Source organism: Mauremys reevesii, linkage group 3 (genome assembly GCF_016161935.1).
Source record: "Mauremys reevesii isolate NIE-2019 linkage group 3, ASM1616193v1, whole genome shotgun sequence".
Lineage (NCBI taxonomy): Eukaryota > Metazoa > Chordata > Testudines > Geoemydidae > Mauremys > Mauremys reevesii.
Window position 1 is genome coordinate 54,983,135 of NC_052625.1, and position 27,191 is coordinate 55,010,325.

General features: G+C 43.0%; 1 protein-coding gene across 1 annotated transcript in view; it reads right to left on the reverse strand.

Annotated features, from left to right (window-relative positions):
- ACBD3 (acyl-CoA binding domain containing 3) overlaps positions 1-26,128 on the reverse strand; it is a 38,099-nt gene extending 11,971 nt beyond the window's left edge. Inside the window, exons 1-6 of the mRNA XM_039532164.1 lie at positions 25,805-26,128; positions 9,720-9,861; positions 8,772-8,912; positions 7,258-7,416; positions 4,089-4,263; positions 2,313-2,502 (exon numbers count right to left, since the gene is read on the reverse strand). Coding sequence (XP_039388098.1) covers positions 2,313-2,502; positions 4,089-4,263; positions 7,258-7,416; positions 8,772-8,912; positions 9,720-9,861; positions 25,805-26,060 — 1,063 coding nt within the window. The 5' untranslated portion in view covers positions 26,061-26,128. The remainder of the gene's footprint in view (positions 1-2,312; positions 2,503-4,088; positions 4,264-7,257; positions 7,417-8,771; positions 8,913-9,719; positions 9,862-25,804) is intronic.
- Positions 26,129-27,191: the final 1,063 nt, after the last annotated feature.

Sequence of the window (27,191 nt, forward strand, 5' to 3'; positions counted from 1 at the left end):
TGGAGGGGAATGGTGGAGTGACTGCCTAATAGGACAAACAGGCTCTGCATCTGGGTCCCATATTCCCCAGTTTGACCAATAAATTGGGTCAGGAAGGGGTTGCAGAGGTCCTCAATGCACGGGGGTACCACCAGTCCAGAGGTAAATGCAAAGGTGGAGGTTAGTACCAAGAAGCTCTGGATTTCTTGCCTGAGCTAGATTTTCTTGGGGGTTTCAGATACTCCCAAGGAAGAGAAATTTGGGTACGGTTTCATCAGTGATACTAACAGTTCCAATGGAGTAAAAGCCAGATCGGTAGATGGAAGAGGGGACAGACTTCTGCCATAGCCAACATCCCCTGGTAGAATTAAAATCTCCCTAGTGAGAGACGGTCCAGATGATGGGGGAAATTGAGGCATGGGAATAGCAAAACACATTCTGGTGTAGTATAAGTCTCTGCCCTCCCTGGGTGTGAAGGGTCTGATCCACTGGTGCTGATGGGATTGGAGGAAGGAGGCGCTGTGAGAGACAGGGAAGGTACCATCAGTGGTTGAGGCTCTGGTCACGTGTTCCTTGCTGGAATTGATGTATCCTGATGTTTACTCCTGGTGGAATTCTGCACCACTACGTATGTGCATAATTCATGTGCCACTTATTTATTTATTTATGCAGAAAAGAGCCTGCCTTCTTCATAGTGCCTGTTGGGCCAGGCTAAGAGACAGGGAATATGGGGAGACAGTGTGGGGCTGCTGGGGGGCCAGACAGGGGCTAATGAGGGAGGACAGACTGAGGCAGGGGCTGGAAGAGGGAGTGCAGGGCCACAGAGGGACAGGGAGGTGCCTGAGTGGGGGCACAGACACACATGGGGACAGGGACAGATGTGCCTGATTGAATTGGAGAGGCTATGGGTCAGACAGGGTCTGCATGGGGAAAGCTCCCTAACGATCCCTCTTCCCCCTCCCCACAAAAAGACCAAATCTGTTCCATACTTTTCCCACCCATAACAAACAACCCTCCAAGTTCACACCCAGCTCCTTCCCAGCAATTACTTCCCTCTCCATCAGCTCCTCCTGACTCCCCAAAGCCTTTGCTCTGCTTCTGAGGGGTATGGGAAATACGGTTCTGTATTGTAGTTTAAATGAATTATTACTCAGAGTTCTGTATTAATATGCTAGTAAGGAATCTATTGTTTAAAAAACATTTCCTGAATCTTTTTCATTGTCTGTATTATTACAGACATACTTGCTGACAGGTATATTGAAATAAATTACCAAAATAATTGAAACTGGTGTGATTATAGTGTGTTATTTTGACAAATAAAATATGCAGATTTTTGCAGAATATTAAAATATTGTGTGCATAATTTTTTTTTGGCGCATAATTCCCCCCAGTAGATGTTTTAGCTTGGACAGTACCAGTGAAATTGGTGTCACTGGTATGGGGTCTGGTACTGAAAAAGCCCATAGAACCAGGGCTCTAGTGTCATGATCTTGGGACCTCAGGATGATCTAAGTCCTCACAGGCTGAATACGCAGACTTGCTCAATTTAAGCAGAGATGCAGTGGTCATCTGAAGCACAGTTAGAGGAAGACCTGCTCTTAGGCTTGTGAGAGCATTTCCTGCCTGCTAACAAGGGTCTGTGGGAATGGATTCCCTCACACCAGCATCAGACCTCATTGTGGGAGGTATTGTGGCCTTCTCCATGAGGTGCTTTCTAAGCAGAGCTCCTACGCCTCACTTGTAAAGATAGAGACAGAGGCAGATATTGCACCTAGCCACGATGGGTGCCTCGCCAAGGCAGTAAAGGCAGCATGATGGTCATCACTGACAGAGAGAATGTGGGCAGGAAACCATGCTTGAAGCCCAGAGTTCTGGGAATAGTCCAATACCTGTAATGGGATATATGGGAAGTTTCCCCAAGGCAGGGAACGTATCAAACTAGAAAAACTCAAAGTATAAACTTTGAAAAAATATTAAAAACTATGTACAAAATTCACTGAAGGCAAATCTGAAATATTTACAGATCGAAGAATAATGACAAAGCAGCAGCTCTGGACCCGGGAGGTTCTGACCCAGGCTATGCGGTGGCAAGAAGGAACTGGAGAGGCGGTCGGTCTGTTCTGCCTTTTATGTCCTCAGTTTGAGACATGAGGAGAGCAAGGGTGAATGCACAGACCAATGGATGCTGCTTGCAGGAATTCTCCAACTCCAGGTGCATGTAGCACACGTGTACCCACGGGGGAATACACATAGGGACCAACACTCAAAGAACTAGGCTCTAACAAAATTCTCTGGTTTCTTGTTTAAATTAAGGAATCTAGTTTTAGTCATACCTTTTGGTCCATTCTCTAGTGCTTCTTCCAGAGCATCTGGCTCCAACTCTTTTTCTGGGCTGTCTGTATGAGCACTGGCTTGTCCATTAATAGATGGGCTTTCTCCTGGGGCAGCTGCATTCACCTTTGGCATAGTAGTCATAGAAGCCCCTGCTGCTGCCACCGCCTCCTGCTGGTTTTGTAAGGCTGCCTACAGTTAGAGACACTAAGCTCAGTAAAAACAAGGTAGTCGTCTTGGGAGTTCTTCCTTCACTATCAAAATATCTTAACCAATTAACACTTCAGAATGTAGGCCAACATTTTTCCAATCTGGGGACCTAAAGTTAAGCATTTAAATCAAGTGGCCTGATTTTCAGGTGTGCCGAGCATACACAGCTCCCATTGCAATCAGTGAGTTACATGGAGTCAGGCATTCTGAAGTCAGGCCATTTGGATCCAGATGCTGAAAAAAGGATTTCAATTGAAAACGTTGACCATTTTCAAATTGACTGGAGGCAGCTAGTGGTAATTTGTTTTCACAACTAATTGGAGAAATGATGAAGTGGGCTTTAGTCCACGAAACCTTGTGCTCAAAAAAATTTCTCAGTCTCTAAGGTGCCACAAGTACTCCTGTTCTTTTTTAGTAATTATTATAGTAATTCTGCTCACCAAAAAAATTGTTTTTAGAAAAGGCATGCACAGAATTTATCACATTTACTGGCCTTTAATATTTAGCCTATTGAAAGGGTCTATCTTGAAATCTAGTCAACTTTTTAAAAGCAGAAGTAGTACTTGAGGGCTATATTAAATCCCCTGCCAGTTTGTGGGTTTACAATATCAAATCTGAGTGAATTTGAGACTAAGAGCAAAAGAAGCCCACAGAACTAAAGAAGAGCGCAGCTATGGAAATCAAGCCAGAAAAATGGCATTCCAAGGCACAGACTGAGGATGCTTTGCACACAGAACAAAGCCTAAGCACTTTACCAGCTTCAAAAAAGGTCTCAATGGGACGAAAGTGGTACATAGATTGTGTGTGGACCCTTTGCAAATGATTTAATTCACCGAAAGAGAGGGAGAATTGTACCATGTAATAATTCAAATAATTTATAGTTACATTTGGAATTAGCCAATGGGGAAGTCTTTTGGATTTAGCAAGGAAGGTTTATTCCTGAAGAAAAATTGGAAACCCCACCAATTCTATAATTGGTTGGAAGAGCAGATGTATTTATATTTATGCTCATCAAGGGATCAGATTCATATGGTACCAGCCTTTATGAAAAGCAAAGAAAAACAAGAGATGGCTAGCAACAGAGATGTGATCTGACTTCTAATTCCTTAAAAGACTTTCCCATGAATGGGTCTGAACTAATGTCTTACATTTCCATAATTTCTGCATTTTAATGTATATTTGTTGCCATCTGAGCCCAGATAACATTGATACGGGCACATTAAACTATTGAAGTACACACATTATTGCAGAGTGCTTAACATTTGACCTCCAAGAACTCTAACAAGGATTAAGTGATTGGCAAAGTCACTTCAGACAAGTCAGAGGTTAAACTGTCTACTTAGAATATTTTTAGTCAATGGCTGTTTTAGAAAACTACAGGAAGAGATTAACAAAGAAGCTCCGGTATTTGAATCGGATACAGTGTCAGCCAACCAAACGCCACTTTTTAAACTTTATGAGTCACTACCTCTTTGACCCAGGATAACAAAAGTGCATTAGCACCTCTGATAGAAAGGTTGGATCAGGGATACCAATAACCCTGTATATCTCAAAATGTTCTACTATACCTGTTGCTGTGCAAGCTGGACTTGATACAACTGCTGCATGTACTGTTGATAGTGCTGTTCTTGAAGCTGGCGAATTAGGATCTGCTGCTGTTCATAGTTGCCTGGATACTGCTGGGCTGCATATTGCTGGAACTGAACAGCAGTCTGGGAGTTCAGTGCTGCCATTATTTGTTGCCTAAATTGTCGGGAGCAGAGTATGAAGATTACAAATGGCTGGAGGTATCAGCAAGTTCACTATTTTTAACTGGCCTCAAATACAGTGAACTCAATTCCTTGTGCCAACTAATACAGATGGGACAAAGCCAGGAAATAATGCAAGTGAGATTTCTACCATCTAAAATATGCCAGTTGAGAAAAGTATTAGCAAGAGGCCAGCTTGTTATTTTCTACTGAATGCTTGAAAACCCCATTTAAAGTGTTAAATCAAGAGCTGTCTTGCAAGGCACACCATGAGTCACCATTTGAAGTCTGATAAACCAGAAGGAAGCGCTAAAAAGCCAGAATATTGCATTTTTCAGATTCTGAGGCCAGAAAAAAGGGTTTGGTCTTCAAATATACACACACAATCCCAATAGTCCTCCAACATAGAAGGCATCAAGGACAGAGTGCCAAAGTAGTCCTATGTCAATGCTTTGTGGTGAAGACAAGAGTTCTGTACAAAAGGAGAACATACATTGTAATACTAGATCTGCCTCAAATTCTCTGGACAACCTGTACTCAACCAGATAGGGAAAGTATAACTGACTGGCCAGATTCAGGGGAGGACAGAGAACATTGCAAGATGGAACACTGACACAATAGCAGGTTTAATTGGTAACACTTTAGGATTATTACTTGAGTGGATTTGTACTTTCTTCCTTTTCTACAGGAATTAAATAGGAATTTGATCAGACACATGGTCCATTTAGTCCAATATCCTGTCTCCAACTGTGGCCAGCACCAGATGCTTCAAGAGAAAGGTGAAAGAACCTGGCAGTAGGTAGACATGGGATAATTTGTCCCAACCCATTAGGTCTCATCCTGATCTCTAATAGTTACAGACTGACTTAAACCCTGAAGGATGAGGTTAATGTCTCTTCCACAAAATGTTTGACACCTCTGGATATTCTTGATATCAATATACATGTTCAATTCCTTTTCCCTGCCCCCTTAAAATTATTTGCATCAACTTCCTGAAGCCAGGAGTTCCACAGTTTAATTACATGGTATGTAACCAAAGATTTCCTTTTACTGGTTTTGAATTTCCCACTTTACATTTTACTGAAAGTCACCTTATTCTTGGGTTATGAGACAGGGAGAACAAACTCCTGATCTAACTTCTCTGTATCATTTTACACACTTTTATGATGCTCCCTCTTATTTGTCTCCTTTGTAAGATGAGCAATCCCAGTCTTTTCAGTCTCTTCATACAAAAGATTTTTCCAGGCCTTTGATCATTCTCATCACCGTTCTCTAAATCCTCCTACTTCTAGATTATACTTTTTGAAATAGATGCCCAGTACTGCCCATAGCATATGCGATGAGGCTATATCACTGACTTATATAAAGGCATAATAATTATCTCTATTATTCACCACCCCATTCCTCATGCATCCCAACATCTCGTTTGCTTTTTGACCACAGCTGCACAGTGAGCAGAGGTCTTAATATACAGTGATTGAGTTAACAGTTACTTTAGAATCCTGTAAAGTGTCAGGGCAGGTCCACATTGAAAACACTGCATTGGTGTAGCTGCGCAGCTGTAGTGCTTAACTGAAGTTGCTCTCCCATCGCCATAGTTAATCCACCTCCCTAAGAGAGGATAGCTATGTCTACAGGAGAAGCTCTCCTATCAACAAAGCGTTGTCTACACATAGGAATTACGGTCAGTATAACTATGTCACTCAGGGTGTGGATTTTTCACACCGCTGAGCGATGTACTTATATCAACATACGCCTGTAGCGTAGACCTGGCCTTGAAAAATTCTCTCTCGAACGTGTATTACTTTGCATTTATGGAAACTGAATATTGTTTGTCATGTTGCCCATTCACCTAGCTTTTTTGATCTCTCTGAAGTTCCTCTCAGTCCACTCTGGTACTGACAAACCTATATAACTGACATCTGCAAATTTTGCTACCTCACTACTCACTCCCCTTTCCAAGTCATAAATATATTAAACACAGAACCTTGTACAGAACATGGAGGCATGACAAAATTAGACATTTTTAATCAAAGAGAGGGGGAAGAAGTTTTAATTAACTAGTATTCTCTCATGCCCTGATTATATGATGGATGGATCCATGTTCTGAGGATTTTGACGCGTTTGTGCTGGTAAATACAATGAAATATTAGCATTTTAAAAAAAGTTAAAGCTTTACATCATAGAATTTGACCAAATTTTAATCTTGGGCACAAAGTTTCGGTTCTTTCGTAGCCTGATTTTTAGAAGAACTGAGCACACATAAATTCAATGTAAGTAAACAGGAGCTGCAGACACAGCACCCCTGAAAAAATCAAGCCATTTTAGGCAACAAGGTTTGAAAATTTTGGTGCACATACGCACAGAATTGAAATTGAGAAACATGATTATATAACACTCTCTTGAAAGTTAACAACCTGGGTTCAATACTTAGTATAGACAGGGCTTCAAATCACAATTCAAGGAACCTTTTCATAGGGACACTCAAACTTTCCTCAACTGTTGGTAGCATTAGCAACTTGCCAAGAACCAGAGGGCTGCAAATTTGCATAAAATGCAGCCCATGAAACTTCAGAGCCCAGAATGAATCGCCCTTCTTCACAGCTGCTTTTCCCCCTTCATTCTCTCTGTAGAGCCACTGATGCAACCATGTCAAATTAAGAGGGCAAGGCATCTACCATTGGGTTAAATGCTTAATAGTCCAAATCTTGTTTTTAAGGCAAACTAAACAATGATTTTGCTCAAAACGCGGCACTGCATGCTAGGATCTGCAATGTTTGCAAATCTGCACCTCTGTAAGATGCGTAGCTGCAGTTCTCACTGTAGAACTCCATATGCCATATTTGATCCACACACAGTCTGCTCCTGACCAAAACTTTTGGCATTTGTTTATGGTATAACTATTCCAAAGCAAGCACAGAATGAAAGGGAACTGTTCCAATAGCATAGACAGCAGTTTTCTTAAATTTTGTCTATTCCAACAACTCACTTCTGCTGTTCCATCCGGAGCCTTTCCTCCTCTATTCGCCGCCTCTCTTCTTCTTCCCGTCTCAGTCTTTCTTCCTCCTCTCGTCTACGTCTCTCTTCTTCTTTTTGTAAACGCTCTCGCTCTTCCTCTTCACGACGCCTCTGTTCCTCCTCTTCCCTCCTGTGACATCCATTCAATGACACTTCAGCATCTCCACAATCCTAAATTTAGTTACTTTTACCATTTTGTCATCTGCGGGAAAGTCAAATATTATGTCTACATGACCCTCACTGGGGTACATGGCTTAGTGTTCCTTTTCATATGTATAAGGCATTCAGTGTTTCACACATTGCCCCATCCCCTCTAACTTGACAGGCGTAACATCTTTCTGAAGATATGGAGAAGAAAGACTCTATTGTCTGAGCTTTACTCAGCTGTCACCAGATTTGCCACAGGTAAAATTTAGAAACAATTTGATGATCACTCTAACCCACTAAGTTACTTTTGTCAGCAAACTGTGGTAGAACTTGAAGCTAAATGGCAGGAAACTTGAGCTCAGCCACAACCACTCCTCCCTCCCCTATGTTTGCCAACGACTTAGAAACTACTACAGAGTCTATTTAATAACACACGAGCTGCTGTATAAACCTGCTGCCCAATAGGTCGGGAGGCCCTGCTGCGCTCTGCCTCTTCCACTCCCTTTCCCCCGAGACCCACTGACCAGGTGAGTCTGTCCCTCCTCTCTTCCCCTCCACTACCCCCCCCCACACCTGCCGCATCCCTCTTCACCTCCATCCTCATCTCTCGCAAAACCACACGCTGCGTAACCTCCTCGTCACCCCCCTCTCCTTGGAAGCTGGTGGCCGGGGAGGGATGGAGGCAGTAGGGTGACCAGTCAGCAAGTGTGAAAAACCGGGACTGGGGGTGGGGGGTAATAGAAGCCTATATAAGAAAAGGACCCAAAAATCAGGACTGTCCCTATAAAATCGGGACATCTGGTCACCCTAGGAGGCAGACACCTAGGCCAGCAGTCCAGGGTGGGGCTCAGGCCAGACTGGGATCCCCTGGCCATGGTGGGGGGGTGGAAGGAGCAAGGTAGGGGTGGGCCCGGTGGACTAGCCTCCCCAAAGAGGGATTTCAGCTGCCACCCATGCCCACTGGAGAATGGTAGGATAGGAGATTTTAGGCATTTGCTCATTATTTTATATTCTAGTTGTTCAGTGTGTCAGATAGTTGGAAAGTTATTTTTAGACAGACTCAGATCCTCACAAAGATATTACAAATGTCAGTAGAAATAGCCAGGCACTCCTAAGACACTCTAGAGAGGTTTAGTTTTTTTACCTCCTTCCTTCAAATACTCACTTATCACTGAAATGGTAAAAAGGGTTAAGGAGTGTGAATGGTACAAGGCAATTTGGAAGCCGATCACTGACAAAGCTAAGGGCCCGCAACTGAAGCTAGCTGTAACTTTGCCTGCACACAGAGGAAGACAGCTCCCTTCCGCACAAAAAAACCCCTCAAAAACACAACTTCACCTTTTCTTTTCTTGTTCTTCTTTCTCTATTTTATGGGAGGTGACATATGTCGAAAAGAGATGACAACACCTATTAAGGAGCTGTACAAATTCTGCCATGGCTTCCTGTTTTGACATGTTTCCAAGGGCTGCCCATTCTTTCCTGGGAGAAACAAAAAAAAAATACGCCTAAGAGCATATAATGTTAGAAGAACATAAAACCATCTTCTCAAGCTACTAGTCAATTCCCAATCCAATAAACACAAAAGGAACCAAGGCTGAAATTAGTCACATTTTAAGCTATGGTGCACAAGAGACTTGGGACCAAGTGTGTCTATCTCATACTAACTGGAGAAAACAGTTTTTTTCTTCTTACAATTGACGACATTTCAACCAGAAGACTTCATAGCTGTTTTTTCTCCCTATCCTACAAGGTTTTTTTCTGCTCATCCCTTTTTTTAATGTGTAACGTTTATGAAGGGATTTTGTTAAAATATTGCAAGCAATTCTCTAACGCACACCATTAAACTTAACTATAACTTCACATTATACTTTGAAAATTCCAAAATTCAGATAAACTGGAAACAGGCATTTGATGTATTATCCCCCTCTTGCTTCTGTTCTATGTTATGACTGATTATCTTCAACTGGCTAGATCTATACAATTTATCTAAGCCATTTCTATTATAACATGTCACTATTTTGATTAGTTAATGCCCCAAAAATCTCATTAGATTCATGAAGAATTAGAAGATGCTGAGTTTCAAGTCTAAACAATTCAATTCTTATATTTGTCTAGTAACTCAGATGTCAGGTGCATGTATCTGAAGAACTCCCCCTTCCACCAATTTATTTGCATTTCCAGACAGTACAATATATTTGTTTTGCTACTGTTGAACCAAGATTATGTTAACTGCATTTCTCTCACTGTCTGTTTGAAGTATGGGCCAATGAAAGAGACAAAAACTACCTCCTATCATTTCCCAGCACATCAAAGAATCCAACTTCAGGGCAAGTGTCCGGATTGTAGGGTCCCAACAGAACCTGCTTATGTAGTGCCACAAGTTTAAGTTTTTCTTCGTATGTTGGATGAAAGGCTTTGCCATCTTTCTCTGCCAAAGCAAAGAGAACAATTTGGTATTACAATTTATTTATTAAGAGATACATTTACACCAATATGAAAAAGCCTCACAGAATGGATAGGGTAACCTATCCCTTAAGTGTTCTCAATTTTTTGCCCCAGAGGAAATTATCTGCCCCTTGACTTGTTAAATATAAGTCATAAGTCATATTATTTGGTCAAAATTAAGCAAATTTGTCCAGAATAGAAACACTCAGCTGTAGTTATTGCAACATAATTATAAAGCGTTTTAAATAATGTATCCTAGATTGCATCTTTAGCAAAAAAATGGTAATTAACATCTAAATATTTAAGTTACATAGACCAACACTGAATCATATGGATCTATAGTTTTCAAATATTTAAGAGGCTTCTTATTGTGAATTTTTCACAAGTATGCTTCCCAAGTCCCCTATAATGGCAGGGGGATGGGTTTCTGTATAAAAGAACTAAGATTTTAATTCTACATTCCATAGAGTTTTAAACACTGTTCTGTGTGTCTCATAGACTCAAAGATTTTAAGGTCAGAAGGCACCATTATGATCATCTAGTCTGACCTGCACAAGGCAGGCCACAGAATCTCACCCACCCACTCCTGTAACAAACCCCTAGCCTATGTCTGAGTTACTGAAGTCCTCAAATCGATGTTTAAAAACTTTGAGGAGCAGAGAATCCTCCAGCAAGTGACCTGTGCCCCAACGCTGCAGAGGAAGGCGAAAAACCTCCAGGGCCTCTGCCAATCTGCCCTGGAGGAAAATTCCTTCCCGACCCCAAAAATGGCGATCAGTTAAACCCTGAGGAAGTGGGCAAGACTCACCAGCCAGCACCCAGGAAAGAATTCTCTGTAATAACTCAGATCCCACTCCATCTAGCATCCCATCACAGACCATTGGGCATATTTATCTGCTAATAATCAAAGATGAATTCATTGCCAAAATTAGGCTATCCCATCATACCATCCCCTCCATAAACTTATCAAGCTTACTCTTGAAGCCAGATGTGGATTTTGCCCCCACTACTCCCCGTGGAAGGCTGTTCCAGAACTTCACTTCTCTAATGGTTAGAAACTTTCGTCTAATTTCAAGTCTAAACTTCCTAGTGTCCAGTTTATATCCATTTGTTCTTGTGTCCACGTTGGTAATAAGCTTAAATAATTCCTCTCCCTCCCTGATATTTATCCCTCTGATATATTTATAAAGAGCAATCATATCCCCCTTCAGCCTTCTTTTGGTTAGGCTAAACAAGCCAAGCTCTTTGAGTCTACTTTCATAAGACAGATTTTCCATTCCTCAGATCATCCTAGTAGCCCTTCTCTGTACCTATTCCAGTTTGAATTCATCCTTCTTAAACATGGGAGACCAGAACTGCACACAATATTCCAGATGAGGTCTCACCAGTGCCTTATATAACAATACTAACACCTCCTTATCTTTGCTGGAAATACCTCGCCTGATGCATCTTAAAACTGCATTAGCTCTTTTAACGGCCATATCACATTGGCAGCTCATAGTCATCCTGTGATCAACCAATACTCCGAGGTCGTCCTCCTCCTCCTGTTACTTCCAACTGATGTGTCCCCAATTTATAACCAAAATTCTTGTTATTAATCCCTCAATGCATGACCTTGCATTTTTCACTATTAAATTTCATCCTATTACTACAGTATTACTCCAGTTTACAAGGTCATTCAGATCTTCCTGTATGATATCCCGGTCCTTCTCTGTATTAGCAATACCTCCCAGCTTTGTCTCATCTGCATACTTTATTAGCATATTCCCACTTTTTGTGCCAAGGTCAGTAATAAAAAGATTAAATAAAATTGGTCCCCAAACCGATCCCTGAGGAACTCCACTAGTAACCTCCTTCCAGCCTGACAGTTCACCTTTCAGTACGACCTGATGTAGTCTCCCCTTTAACTAGTTTCTTATCCAGCTTTCAATTTTCATATTGATCCCCATCTTTTCCAATTTAGCTAATAATTCCCCATGTGGAACCATATCAAATGCCTTACTGAAATAGCAGTAAATTAGATCCACTGTGGTTCCTTTGTCTAGAAAATCTGTTACCTTCTCAAAGAAGATGATCAGGTTGGTTTGGCATGATCTACCTTTTGTAAAACCATATTGTATTTTGTCCCAATTACCACTGACCTCAATGTCCTTAACTACTTTCTCCTTCAACATTTTTTCCAAGACCCTTGCATACTACAGATGTCAAACTAACAGGCCTATAGTTACTTGGATCACTTTTTTTCCCCCTTTCTTAAAAATAGGAACTATGTTAGCAATTCTCCAGTCGTACGGTAGAACCGCTGAGTTTACTGATTCATTAAAAATTCTTGCTAATGGGCTTGCAATTTCATGTGCCAGTTCCTTTAATATTCTTGGATGAAGATTATCTGGGCCCCCCAATTTAGTCCTATTAAACTGTTCGAGTTTGGCTTCTACCTTGGATGTGGTAATATCTACCTCCATATCCTCATTCCCATTTGTCATCCTACCATAATCCCTAAACTCCTCATTAAAGACTGAAACAAAGTATTTGTTTTGATACTGGGCCACACCTAGATTACCCTTAACGTCCACTCCATCCTCAGTGTTTAGCGGTCCCACTTCTTCTTTCTTTGTTTTCTTCTTATTTGTATGGCTATAGAACCTTTTACTGTTGGTTTTAATTCCCTTTGCAAGGTCCAACTCTACATGGCTTTTGGCCTTTCTCACTTTATCCCTACATGTTCTGACCTCAATAAGGTAGCTTTCCTTGCTAATTCCTCCCATCTTCCACTCCTTGTAGGCTTTTTGCTTTTTCTTAATCACCTCTTTGAGATTCTTGCTCATCCAGCTTAGTCTACAACTCCTGCCTATGAATTTTTCCCCCTTTCTTGGGACGCAGGCTTCTGATAGTTTCTGCAACTTTGACTTGAAGTAATTCCAGGCCTCCTCCGCCTTTACAGCCACAAGTTCTTCAGTCCAATCCACTTCCCTAACTAATTTCCTTAATTCTTTAAGGTTAGCCCTTTTGAAATAAAAAACCCTAGTCCCAGATCTATTTTTGTTTATGCTTCCATCTAGTTTGAACTGAATTAGCTCATGATCACTCAAAAGAAGGTTGTCCCCTACAACCATTTCTTCTATGAGGGCCTCACTACTCACCAAAACCAAATCTAAAATGGCATCACCAAGTAGTTGAAGAACCAACAAGAGGGTAAGGAATCCATCAGCTATCCCATCCAGGAAAATCTGAGCCCTATTACTACTAGCACTTGTCATCCAGTCTATATCTGGGAAGTTAAAGTCTCCCATGATCACACAATTCCCATTAGTGTTTACTTCATAAAAAACATTAAAGATGTCTCTATCCATATCCAAATCCAACCCCGGTGGTCTGTAGCACACATCAAGCACTATCTCACGGGAGGCTCTAGTAGCTTTCTTTCCCAATGTGATTTTTGCCCAGACAGACTGTCTTATCCATTCCATCACTTATTTCTTTACAGTGTACCTCATCATTGATATACAATGCTACTCCACCACCTTTGCCTTTATTTCTGTCTTTCTTAAACAGCACATAGCCTTCAATACCTGTATTCCAGTCATGACTACTACCATGTTTCTGTTATCCCTATAATATCTGGTTTCACTTCCTGCACCAGTAGCTCTAGTTCCTCCATTCTGTTACCTAGGCTCCTTGCATTAGTGTAAAAACATCTTAATTTTTGCCGTTTGGCTTCACTGACAATTCTTTACCCGATTAGGCACAGACATTCTACCACCAGTATCACCTATTAGACTGATATCTACACTACCCTTCCTCCTCATGTCCATTCTCATACCCACGGCTGTATCCCCTCTTACTTTGTTTTCTTCCCTCTCAATGTTAACTTCTGGTGTGGAGATTACCTGGACATCTCCCAACCATCTCCCCCAAATTCCTAGTTTAAAGCTCTCTTAATCAGTTATGCCAGCCTCCATCCTAGAAGTCTATTTCCCTCCTTACTCAGGTGAAGTCCATCCAGAGAGAACAGTGCTCTGTCCATGAATGGTTCCCAGTGGCCATACATCCCAAAGCCCTCCTTATAGCACCACTGCCTGAGGCATCTGTTGATCACCATAATCTTGTCACACCTTTGTTGCCCTTCTCTAGAAACAGACAGAATCCCACTGAAGATCACCTGAGCCTCGATTTCCTTAAGTGTCTTCCCCAGCCTGGCATAGTCTCCCTTGATACGTTCCAGCGAGAATCTAGCTGTATCATTTGTTCCCACATGAAGGACAATCAGCGGATTCTTTCCCGCTCCCGTTAGGATCCTTTCCAGCCTCAGGTCCACATCCCGTATCTTAGCACCTGGCAGACAGCACACCCTTCTGTTCTCCGGATCAGCTCTAGTTACATGCCAGTCTGTTATTCTCAGTAAGGAGTCCCCAATCACATAGACCTGCCTTTTCTTGGTGATGGTGCGATTCTCTGGTCTATCCCCTGTTCCCTCTGGCTGCAAGTCCTCTCAATTTCTGTTGTCCCTTGCAATCCTCTGCAACCTGTCCCGTATCCTCCTGGGACTCATATTTGGTGTTATCTCCATTGACTCTTCCTCTCTTCCTACAGGACTAGCTGTTCTTTTCTTCTTTCTTGCCTCACCTTCAGCAACCACCTGCTGTGCCCCTTCTTCATTTTCCAACTCTGCAAACCTGTTCCTGAGCTCTATTTCTCCTTCATTAGTCCATCTTTTCCTCTGCCTGGTTCTCTTACTCACATGCTTCCACTGTCCACTTTCCTCACCCAGCAGTCTCCCCTCAGAATTCTTTGGTCCTGCTTCCATCTGCAAGTCTGAGCTTTTCCCTTCAGCCTCCTTATGTCTGTGCTCCATCATCTGCTCGAACCCCCTTCTAAAAACTCTACCAGAGTTTCCACCTGCATCTCCAGTCCTCAGATCTTTTCTTCCATCAGCTCCATCAGGCGGCACTTCATGCAGATGAAACTCTTATGAGGTACCCCCTCCAGGATCATGTACATACCACAGCTTCCACATCCAGTCATCCTCATTGTGTCTTTCACTGCTGCCTCTGTATCCATCATAACCTTCCCTCCTAAAACCTGTTACTCCAGGAAACACAAACCAAACCACAACCACCCATAGCAAAACAAACTCCCAACGGGCACCAGAACCCCAGCAGAACAGAACCCACTCCCTTCACTAGCCTGTCTATTCCTCTGCCTAGCTCTCTTAATCTCCCCCACAAACTCCCCTTGCAAACTCCCACTGAAACTCCCCTGTTCACAGCTCTGTTTGCTGGCTCCTGTGCCACCGCAACTGTCTATGCTGCTGCCTGACTGGCTGGCTACCTTTATAGGATCCCTAAGCAGAGAAGCCCCACACCCTAATCAGGGCTCTGCTTCTCTCCCAGCACACAGCTTTATGCTACATAAAGGAAGACTGCAGAAAGTAAACAATCCACAATTTAAGGGGAAAATCTTGCTTAAGGCAATTAAATTACTCCAGCCACATTGGCAAAATGTGATACTACTCCACAATTAAGAGGCCAGAGGTGACAATTACCAAGGTTTAAATTGAATGGATTTCAGTGCCAGAGGAGAAATAGCATTAAAATTAATTTCAAAACTTTCAGATTCTGTATCAATTCTGCATATCACATCTTGATGCTGTCTTAGTCCAATCACACTGAACGCTTATTAGTAGAGACATGCAAATCTGCAGATACCTGCTTTATATTAGCGAACCATGTTTGTGGATGGTTGCAGATACAAATTTTGTATCCACGCATGGCTGTACTTATGACAAGAAAAATGCTGCAGGGAAGATTTATAAACAAAGAGTCAACTAGGACTATCCCAGCATGTTTCACTAGCTGTCAAAACAAAGCAAAGGAACACCCATTCTTTGAATTATACTGCTTGCTGAAGAGACTTGTTTCCTCTTACACAAGATCGAATGAATGACATCTTTCTCTTTTTAGAAAGATTAGTATAAGGGAGCCATTACTGTAGATAACCACAATACAGAATTCAAGTGAAAGGCCTACTGCACTCAAAATCTGTGCTTACTGGTATTGCTTGTACAGTCATGAATTGCAGCCAAAGTACTTACAGGTTGGAGCTGTGAAACTGACAAGAAAGCACAGCTTCCGGCTCAGAGCCCAGCTGCCCAAAGCTCCCGGTTGTAAGTTCCCCACCAGGAGCATGGCAGCTGATCGGACTCCAGGTGGCTTATCCAATCTCCTGGCAGGAGGGAAGCTGAGCTCCTGGCGGGGAGCTGCATGGGGCCCTGGCTCTCAGCCTCCCACACTGGCCCTCTTTAGTCAGTGGAAGCACTCCTGGTGAGGAGACATACCACTGACAGAAGGAGGGTAGTGTGGACATCAGTCACTACAGTAATTACTGCAGTGGCTGTAAGCCAGGGGTGGGCAAACTTTTTGGTCCGAGGGCTACATCTGGATGGGGAAATTGTATGCAGGGCTATGAATGTACGACTGAGGCAGGGGGGTTGGGATGCAGGAGGGAGTGTGGGGTGGGGTGTGCACGAAGGGTCTCAGGGCAGGGGGTTGGGGTGCAGGATGGGTGCAGCAGGAGGTATGGGGCTCAGGGCAGGAAGCTGGGGTTTGGGGTGTAGGAGGGGTTCAGGGTGCAGGCTCCAGCCTGGTGCTGCTTTCCTCTAGTGGCTCTGGGTGGCAGCAGCGCACAGCGGGGCTAAGGCAGGCTCACTGACTGTCTGGATCTGGCCCACGGGCCGTTGTTTGCCCTCCCCTGCTGTAAGCTGACCTAACCTAGGTTGATTTAGTGTAAACATGCCCACAGTTTCAAATCAGTTCAGTTACCGTGAAATTGTTTTTTCTTAAATAAACAAACGAGAACCATGGCTGATATACCACTGTGATAGGCAACACTGTAGGAAAAACAGAAGTTAAATGTTAAGTCCAGCTATATGATTTTAATTGTAATTATCCACCAGATAATTTCTGAAAATAACTCTTGGTCCATGGATCATTTGTGAGCACTTTATTGCAAGTATTTGAATGTTAAAATAGATAAAATAAATTTGACTCTTAGGTTTCTAGTGTGAATACTCATGTTGAAAATGCTATTTACATACAACAATGATCAGAAAATCCAAGCTAATTTAAACGGAGATGACTGTCCTTGGTCATGGTAGGGACAAGGGCACTAAGCTAACATTATGTCTAGGTTTATATGCAAAGTACACTTTCAGACCACTAAACAACACGGGCAAATCTAATAATGGGGAACTGTGTACCTGTAACTCTTCATTGTTGGATGCTGTAGCATAGACAGATTGTGGGTGTTTTTACCATATATTGTCTAACCCTGCCCTTAGAATTAATATCTGAGCCCAGTTCAGAGCAGGGTTGATAAAGCCTAATTCTACAAGGAGTCGAGAATTACAGAGCTACATTTTCCCAATGTAGATAAGCCCTCTAATGACCAAGCTCCAAATATGAAGCGAAGCTGAAATCTGTATTGACAAAGAAAGTTCCCCAAGGGAGAAAGAAATAAAAAGCTAAATGAAAAAAAAAGATCAGACAACTTTCCACTGAGAGATTAAGAGGATGGGGGGAGGAGAATATTCAGTGGCTTGTTCATAACATAAATAGAAGTACCTAGCAAATGGTATTCTTCTGAGTCAGTCAAGAGAATCTGAGCTTCTAGATTACATGCTAGCTGTTTCTTGTTTTAATCATTTGTGTGCTTCAAGCTCTAACCACCCATCATACTTAGGCCTTGTATACACTGCAGAGTTTTGTTGGCAAAAGGTAAAACAGTGGAGGCGTACACACTGCAATCCCACTTTTGGTGACAAAATAAAACCACTTTGACAAGAGACATAGCCCCTCTTGCACAAAGTATTGTCAAAGTGCCAGTGTAGACGCTGCGGTTCATTACGTTAGTAGACATAACTGGCTTCCCCCAGGATCCCACAATGCCCACTGTGACTGCTCTGCTCATGGTTTTGAACTCTGCTACCCTGCAGGCATGCACTCCTACCCTTTCAAAGCTTCAGAAAGTGTTGACATTCCTCAGCCTGGAAAGCTCACAGAGCTGCTGAGAAGGCTGTGGGAGAATTCAGAGTGAATCACAGAACCCTTAATGTGGAATTGGCAGGCAGGCAGAGCAGGCTGCTGCTGCTGCAGGGTGTGGAGAGGAGAGAGACTTATAATCACAGTAAATTTAATTTACTGTTTCATTATTGTCAAGTAGTATATCTAAAACGGAATATATGCTGGCAAATTAAGACTCGAGAAAGAATGCAATGAAATATGCTTAAAGAAAGGAGTATTGGCGTATTGTTTATATATATATATATATATATAGCTAAATATCACGACTGACCATTGCTTTTCATTTTATAACTTTAAATATTGAAAATTCTTCACCGAGAAACATTGCACAATATACTCATAACACTCCCTCTCAGGCTTCTATTCAATTACTGCATCCATTCTATGGGAAGGAGGAGTCCCATGGGACACAGTTAATTCTGAGTTGTTAGTACCGCCTCAAAAATATGTTTTTCATTTGGTGTTTTTTGGAAGTGACAAACCAAAACATTACAAGAATGACTTAAAACCTAGCTACTGTCTAATCTATGTACAGTTATTAGCACTCACCCTTCCAGAATATGTTGAGGAGGCAAGAAAAGCAGAAATAAAAATCCCAGTTAGGGAAAATTAATCAAGGTTATCAACTAGGCCGAGCACCATTCCACTTACCCTATATACTCGTTCATAAACCGAATTTTTTTTTAGTAAAAAAGGGAATCACCAGAGAAGGGGGTTGGCTTATGAACGGGTATAGAGAGGGAAAGGTGGGACACAGCCCCTCCCTCCAACAGAGGGGGCAAGGAGAAGCAGCACAGCCAACAGAGACAGAAGGGAACAGGTGGGGCCAGAGTCTCTCCGCTTCTGGCCATGCTGCTCTCCCTGCAGCCTCTGAAGCAGCTGCAGCTCTGTGGCTGGCAGGCTGCCACCACTCCGCCTGGCCCCGCCCACTGGAGCAGGCTGCTGCAACACCGCCAGGCCCCGCCCCTGGCGTGCCCCAGCTAAGGTGGGAAGGGATGGGATGGGGAGAGTGTGGGGTCCCAGGCTAGGGGTGGGGTCATGTGGGGGGTGGTCACAGGGTTTACTCCCCTGACCCTCAGCTTCTCTTCACCCCCCTCTCAAATTTCCCCACCAGTTGCTGTCCCGGCCCATCAGGGTAAGCAGCTAGTGCGCCGGGACACTTTTACTTAGGTTTACCTCCATGCATGCGGACGCTCAAGGTAAACAAACCGTCTCGGCCCGCCAGCAGCTTATCCTGATGGCCCGGGAGCCAAAGTTTGCCGATCCCTGAATTATAGGGTTGGCTTACGAATGGGTCATAAAAATTTTCCATTTTTACTTATCCATCTTGGGGGAGTCGGCTTATAAACGAACCGGCTTATGATCAAGTATATACACGGTACATCTGTAGATCTCTAGCAGATAGCACTTTTCAAATTCCAGAGAACAAGAATGTACCCACAAAACTCATTGGCAGGACAATTCAGCCATTTTTAGTAACCAATTGCTATATGCCAAGCAACAGAACAGACCAGGTCGTACCTCCTGTCCTGAAGCCTCTGGGTGTGTCTAAAGACAGGGAGAGAACTTCTTTAGCATGATTCGAGGGGGAACAGACAGCTGTGGTCAGATGACATTAAGAAACAGATTTGGGCCACGTCTACATCACGGTTGCTGCAGCTGTGCTGCTGCAGAACCCATGGTGAAGGTGCTTCCTACAGTGACGGAAGGGGTTTCTCACACCCAAGCAACGCAGCTAGTTGATCAAATTTTTAAGTGCAGACCAGGCCTTGGGATATCACTGTAGCTTCCGGATAGTAAAATGAGTATCGTTTCTTTATGCATAGATGGTGCTGTTCAGCTGATCATTTCCTGAAAGATAACAAGTCTCTTCCTCTCAGACTGGTGTATACTGAAGATTAGGGGGAAAAGATGGACATTTCAGGCAGAGAGATTTCCATCCCATAAGGCCGAGTCTACATTAGAAAGGTTTGCTGGTGCAGTTACACTGGCAAACCCTCCTAACATATATACAGCTTACACTGGCAAAAAAGAGCTTTTGTCTTTTGCTGATATAGTTTATATATCAGTGGTTCCCAAACTTTTTTTCACCAAGGTCCCCTTTGGCACCTAAATATCCTAGATCCCTTTCATTTCCTAAAACAACAACATGAAACTTATGTATATTAGCTAGGTTTATTATGACACAAATGCACAAGCCCACACACAGTTGAGTTTACTGGTCTCAGGATTCCCTGGGCTCAGTTCCCATATCCACCATAGAGTCCTGAAACCCTACTTCACTTGATCTGTATTTGTTTCCCCTAAATGGGTTATTATTACTTTCTTATCTTGTAGAAGTGTTGAGTCTTGACATCTGTGGCAGAAAAAGTAATTTTAAGCCCTCAAAGGGGAGTGAGGGGGTGTCATATACTTAATGGGCAAGGGCAGTTCTACTGGAATGCTCCCACCACTCATGCCTGGTGCATGAGAGGTCATGCTATGTGCAGGATGCCATTTTGAGAATAAAATGGCATCATCCATATAGCAAAAGTGCCAGAATGTTTTGGCCCTGGCTCAAAGTACAGATCCCCACATAACAACAATGGATCAGCAGAGATCCAGGGATCCCACTTTGGGAACCAATGGCTTACAGGAGTTCAGCGAGTGAAATAAGCTACATCGGCAGAAGCATTTTCATGCTAGTATAATGGTGACCATGCTAGGGCTTTTGCCAGAATAGAGGTGTCTCAAAATTCTCACACTCCTAACTGACACTGCTATACTGACAAAGGTTTTGAGTGGAGACCTGGCCTAGGAACATGGAATATTCTTCTAACGAAAGTGATGGAAGCCCTAACACAGGAGTAATTTTAAAGTAGATTGGACAAAGCAGTAGAATATACAGTAGTATAACAGGGAACAATTTTGCCAGTAACAGAGGAGATGGAAAAGGGATTATATCTAGTCCATCCCTAATGTCTCTCTTTGGTAAAGAGTAAACAAAATTGCCTTTAATATTTTAATCCTTACCACTCTTAATTTAATTACATACTATCACATCACAAATACAGGTAGAGTTTTTTGATCTATATAAACACACAACAATGAAAAACCTTGGCAATCATGGTGATAAGTACACCTCTACCCCAATATAATTCTGTCCTCAGGAGCCAAAAAAAATCTTACCGCGTTATAGGTGAAACCGCATTATATCGAACTTGCTTTGATCCGCCAGAGCATGCAGCCCTGTCCCCCCAGAGCGATGCATTATACGTTATATCCAAATTCGTGTTATATCAGGTCACATTACTCAGGGTAGAGGTGTAGTTACCCAATTGGTACATCTGCATTGTAGCAGGGAGCTATAGTTCCCAGCTCAGAGACTAAATTCTAGTCTACATTACAGACCTGCATTGGTATAACTACATTGCTTAGGGATCGAAAAAATCCACACCCCCAAATGACTTAGTTATACCTACCTAACCCACCATCAACATGGCTACCGCCTTTCGAGGAGTTGGTTTAACTATGCCAACAGGAGAGCTCTCCCCCATCAGCTTAGAGCATCTTCATTAAAGTGCTACAGCAGCACAGCTGCATCAGTTGCAGCTTTTTAACTGGCCTAACACACTAGCTCTGATCAAGCGAATGCTCTAAAACCAGCAGTCTGATCATGGTAATATGGGCAGCCACCTGAGTACAATCTTGTCTGAGACCTTAGGTATGTGCTGAGGTGGCTAGCCAAACAGCCACCACCCATTCTGCTGCGACCGCATTGCTATTTTTGGTAAACTACCATGATCAGTGCTAGCACAAGTATGTCAGCCTGAGCTGGGAATTACACCTTCCAGCTGCAGTGCAGATATACCTTGGAGTGTTTTTGATCAAAATTAAATTTTATGGTAAGAAGAATCAAAGACTGCAGGGTTAGCTAATCATGTACCAGACATGTACAATCAGGAGCAACACTGGGATAAGTAATTTCCTATTCTCTAGGGTTGCTTATTCTTTGGCCTTCTGTGGCAACTTCCCTGGTATTCCAACTTATGCCCTCTCCATACCAATATCCGTATCAGTGCCATCAAGAGTAGCAATTCATGACACAAGGTTGCCCTTACCTGCTTTGTGTTGGGTGTGTGAACAGTGAGCATCATGGGCCGCGACGTCTTATCATCAAGTCTTCAGAGAGGGATAGAAGATGTTTTCCCTAAGAGTTCAGTGTTCATGGAAACTGCTAGAACCACCACCTAAGTCTTCTCTAAATCAACATAGTATAGCCTTTGTAGAGGGATCGCAAGCAACATATAGCCTTCCTAACATTAGCCTTCCTGCATGCCTCAATTCTGACCTGGAGCAACAGCTTGTGCATTCACTTGTTAGCCTCTTTTCTCAGACTACCAATAAATGGTGCCAATGTGAAAATGTGTTTTACGATGTGGATACCTAAGCCACTGGGAATGGAACCGAGACCAATTCATTTCAGTCATTCCATAGTCACTATCCTATTTCATATCTGAATCATTGATCTGAACGTGAGTCTCTGTAGCCAATTACTAAAATGTTAAATGACAATGTTCAGACTGCTACATTATGGTGAATGTTTTGCAAAGAAAAAAAGGAGTAGTAATGACTGCAAGGGAATATTTGGACTTAGAATGAAAATCATCAGCGGTTGAGGGAGAAGGGGAACCTCAGGTCATGAAGTTCATCCCTATGCCTAGACAGAGGTGGTTCTCTAGACTTGGGTTTTTTTTTTTTTTAAAGAAAAACAATCCCACAGTACAGACTAAACCATGAATGCTGGTTGAAAAGAATACATGAGTTTAGACTGAACCAAGTTTATCCCTTACAAAATTAAGCTTTTACAAACCTAAGGCCAACAAGAAAAATATTGAAAGTTCAAACACTGCAGCACAAGAAACCAGACACTAAACACAAAAATGATACTGGCTTAATTAATTTTCCATTGTCCAAACTGAGAAATGTACTCAGTACCTAAGAGCATAAATAAGTGTCTTTTTCTGAGAGAGATCACTTTTAAGACAGTAGGCCATTAGCAGTAACACACAGGGTGGATAAAAACCAAAGTTTTTTGTTATTTAAATTCTAGTGTTTTTTCTCTACATAAACCTGTTTAAAATGCTGTTAAGGCATAAATTTATTATAATCTCTTAAAACATTTAAATAAAAATAAATAAATATGCTGAATCCAGGAGCCTCCATCAAAAATGGACTTAAATGCTGCTTTCCTATACAAAGAATCAGGTGGAGGGGGGGGGAAAATCTAATTTTTTAGGTCAAGCTTTATAAATATGGCACAATAGGCTATGTACTGTATTAAGGGCTTGTTATGTTTAATAAAATACATTTTATATGCTGTTCTGTGTTTAATTAAATTGCAGTTACCATCCTAATGCAGCTTGACACAAATCATGAGCCAAATGTTAATTATCTAGTAAATCATCTTTCACCATTTTCTAACATACTAAAATGTACAATTAATAAGAATGTGAAAATACTGAACTATATAATTGCTTAAATGTATATATTTATAGTGTACCATCCTAGGTAGCAAAAGATGCATCAAACCTAGCGCAAAAGTTCTATTTAGTTATAACCATTAAAGCATGTTGATTTACCTTTCTTCGAAAAAATAACTGAAGCACAAGTGGAAAAGTTGACAAATAGTTTTAAACTGATGCACTACATTTGGTGATTTAAACATAAGCTTGTTCACAATGTATGATTTTACAGTATGTCTTTTAAATAGCCTGGGGAAACGCAGAGTAATAAAACCATAGCCAAGAATGAAAGGCAAAGATAAGGTACCTTCCACACAAGTTTCAAAGTACTTTAAAAAGTGCTCAACAAGCCACACAAGAACCCTGTTAAGTATTATATCCTTTTTATCAGGTAGAAATAAGGCAGAGATTACATGACTTGTCCCAGACAACACAGAGTGACAGTGACAGACTCAGGAATAGAACCCAGGAGTCCTGATTCCCAATTCATGCAAACTTACAATTAGATAAAAACTGTCTGCCTCTCATATTTTAAAGAATTAAGGAAATGCCTCTACTTGTTATTGTTTTAATAAGAAAAACACTGCAGAACTACATCTCCTTCCCCAGGTCAGACTGAGGGTATGTCTACACTTAAAACACTACAGCTGCAGCAGTGCTTCAGTTCAGCAGACACTACCTACACTGATGGGAGGTGTTCACCTGTGGGTGCAGGTACCTAGTACTATCTACACATGGGGTTAGGTCAACATAGCTACATATTTGGGATTTGGATTTTTCACACCCTGAGAGACCTATGAGTTGATGTAAGTCCCTAGTGAAGACCAGCCCCTAAAGCAATGCAGTGCCCAGAACACAGGCCCCTAGAAGAGATGCATGGGCATCAGCAATAAAGCTCCAGGATGAAGACTGTATTCAACAACTTAATTCCTTTGGCACAATGGAACTTGTACAATAAGGTTAAAGCTTATCTGTCCAGAAGACAGAGCTTTCTTGGGGGCTAGCATGAAACCATGAACTCACACAGGAACTAAGGACCGCCACAAACTTCACCACCATCCATTCTATGTGCAAGGAGTACTTCTCTGACCTTGCCTTCTCTAACATATAGTAACATTTTATTAAAAACAACAAAACAAAACAAAACAAAACGCTCCACTCCACACACCTCCCCCCAGGGAGAGGATGAAAGAACAAACATGTGACAGATGTTTGTCACATTACTTAATGCACTACTGGAAGGCACTCAGATACTATGGTGATGATCATGGTATAAAGAACTTGTGCAGAATTACATTCTTCCCCAAGATAGAACCTCTGCCCTTGGGAGCAATAAAGATGGCAACAGGGCTCTCATCTCTATCTTTCAGACAGGCAGAGGTGCCATCAAGGGTCCCCCAGTACTTACCCAAGAAGATAAGTGTGTAGCATAGCCATACTTTATTTCCTGGGACAATGTTCACAGGGCACCCAGAGTAGTGAGCCTTTGAGTTAACACCCCTTTGAGATGCATGGGGCAGTTCATAGCCCTCAGAGCAATAGTTCGGCTGTCTGCAAACTCAAGCACCATCATTGAGATCGTGATTCTCAGTCCACATTTTCAAGGTTCTCTTTGCATCATGCAGATGAGAAACAAAGTTAAAACTTAAATTCCAACACATCACATGACCCCAGGAGCTGGAGGACTAAATATGAGCCAGTAGTGCCTGTTGTCTTGAGCCAGTACTGCTTCTGTCCCTAATATACAGATAAAATTGCTGCTACAATTTCATTTTAAACATGAAACAAAACAAACAAAAAAAAGTAAAAAAAAGCCTCAGTTTTAGAAGTTTGTTACAATCCTTATTAATATAAATTTACTACTATAGCGTAGCCTCTTTCCTTCTCTAGTGTTACAATATTTAGAGTGGTAACCTGAGGTGTTAGGAATAGGGTTTACAAAGAAACACTCAACAGATGCTATTACCGGTAGTTTTCTTTTAAGTCCAAGCTAAGTCAGACGGCTGCCCGCCCTCCCCCCCGCCCGAGCGCGCACTGGGCTCCTCGCTGTCTCCGTGCCCCACCGGCCCGGCCCCGGCCCGCCCCAGAAGGTGTTGAGTAGGGATCACCCGTGGGCCAAGTGGTGAGCAAAGGCTCCGAGTCCGAGCCAAGCTGCGGCCGCGGCTCCGGTCCCACCAACCAGGACCCGGCCGGCGCCTCGCGCGCCCTGCTCGGGGGCTCCAGCGCACGTGGGGGCGCGGAGCGAGCTCGTTCGCCGCTCCCCGGGGCGCGGGAGGGGGCCACCCGGCCGGAGGCGGCGGGGCTCGGCGGCAGCCCGGGATCCCGGGTCGGGGTCAGTCACCTTTGAAGAAGCGCAGGGCCAGGCCGTACAGCTCCTCCAGGCCGAACCCCCAGCGCTGCTCCGGACTCAGCGCCGCTGCCTCCTCCGGGGGCCCGGGGCCCGGCCGGCTCCACCCCGCCGCGTTCCCCGCCCGGGGATCCGGCTGCCGAGGCTGGGCGTCCCCGGGGCGCTCCTCGGAGTCGGGGCTCAGGGTCAGCCCGTCTATGGAGACCTCGAGTCGCTCCGAGCTCAGCGCCGCCACCACCGCCGCCGCCATCCTCCCTCCCTCGGCCTCCGGCTCGGCTCGGCTGGGGCGGGGCGGCCACGTCCCGACTTCCGGTCCCCTCCGACCCGGAACTTCCGGCGCCGGCGCGCGGCTCCGCGGGCCCCGCCTCCCCGCTCCATGGGGCGTGGGCTGCTGTGAATGTTTACGTGGGGGGAGTTGGGGCGGGTGATGTTCCATCTCCGCTTTCAAACGTTCTCTCGGCGCCCTGTCACCCACCTACTGCCTGTGCTACCTGTGAAGCTGCGCTCGCTCTCCTTGAGCTAACGGGGGGGGGAGGCACATTAGTTGATTTGCAAGTACAGGTGACACGTGTGTACACTGCGCTTTACAAGTTTGAAATGTCAGCGTCAGAGCCAGCTTCTCTTGTTGATGATTTTATAGCTGAACTACCCTATTAACTAAGTGTAATAAAATGTAGTTTTCAGGTTTTTGATCTGCCACATTTTGTGCTTGATTCACGGTGTTTGTGTTTCATACATATTTTATTAAGCAGCAGCTGCAGGACTTAAGCCTTCTAAAAATTAAGCTAAGTGTCTGGTGTAAGAAACTTTGAAGTCCTTATTGTAAAACACATCCTCAGTGTAAAAGTAACTGAATTTGTGACTGGACGTGTCAGGTTTGCCATGTTTTATCCAAAGGGGAAGAAATACTTTTTTGCATTCTTAGATAAGTTTGTTTCCTTGCTCATTTTGGCCTTGTCTACATTAGGAAAAAAAGTTGTGTTCTTACCTCACTGTTAGTTAAAGATAAAATCCTAGTGAAGACAAAGCGATTTGTAGTTTTCCCACATTAGGAGGTCAAGGTAAAGACTAAAGAAAGCCTAAAATTTACCTGGACCTGCCACCTCATTAAAAGTACAAAGTGCCTTGTCTTCAGTAGGATTTTATCTTGGGTTAGCTGACATGAGGGAAGACGACACCCTTTTTTCCTAGTGAAGATGCACCCTTCTGTCTCCTTTCTACAATTTTTAGTAGTTTGTGAACCTCCAACTAGCTACTGAGTGTTTACTGGTCACATTGAGTTAATGCCCCTTTGTTTCAAGCTGCTAAATTACATTAAAGAAAGTAAAAGTACATTGAGGAATTATTAATGTTACACTTCCATGTGAACAATTGCTGTAGG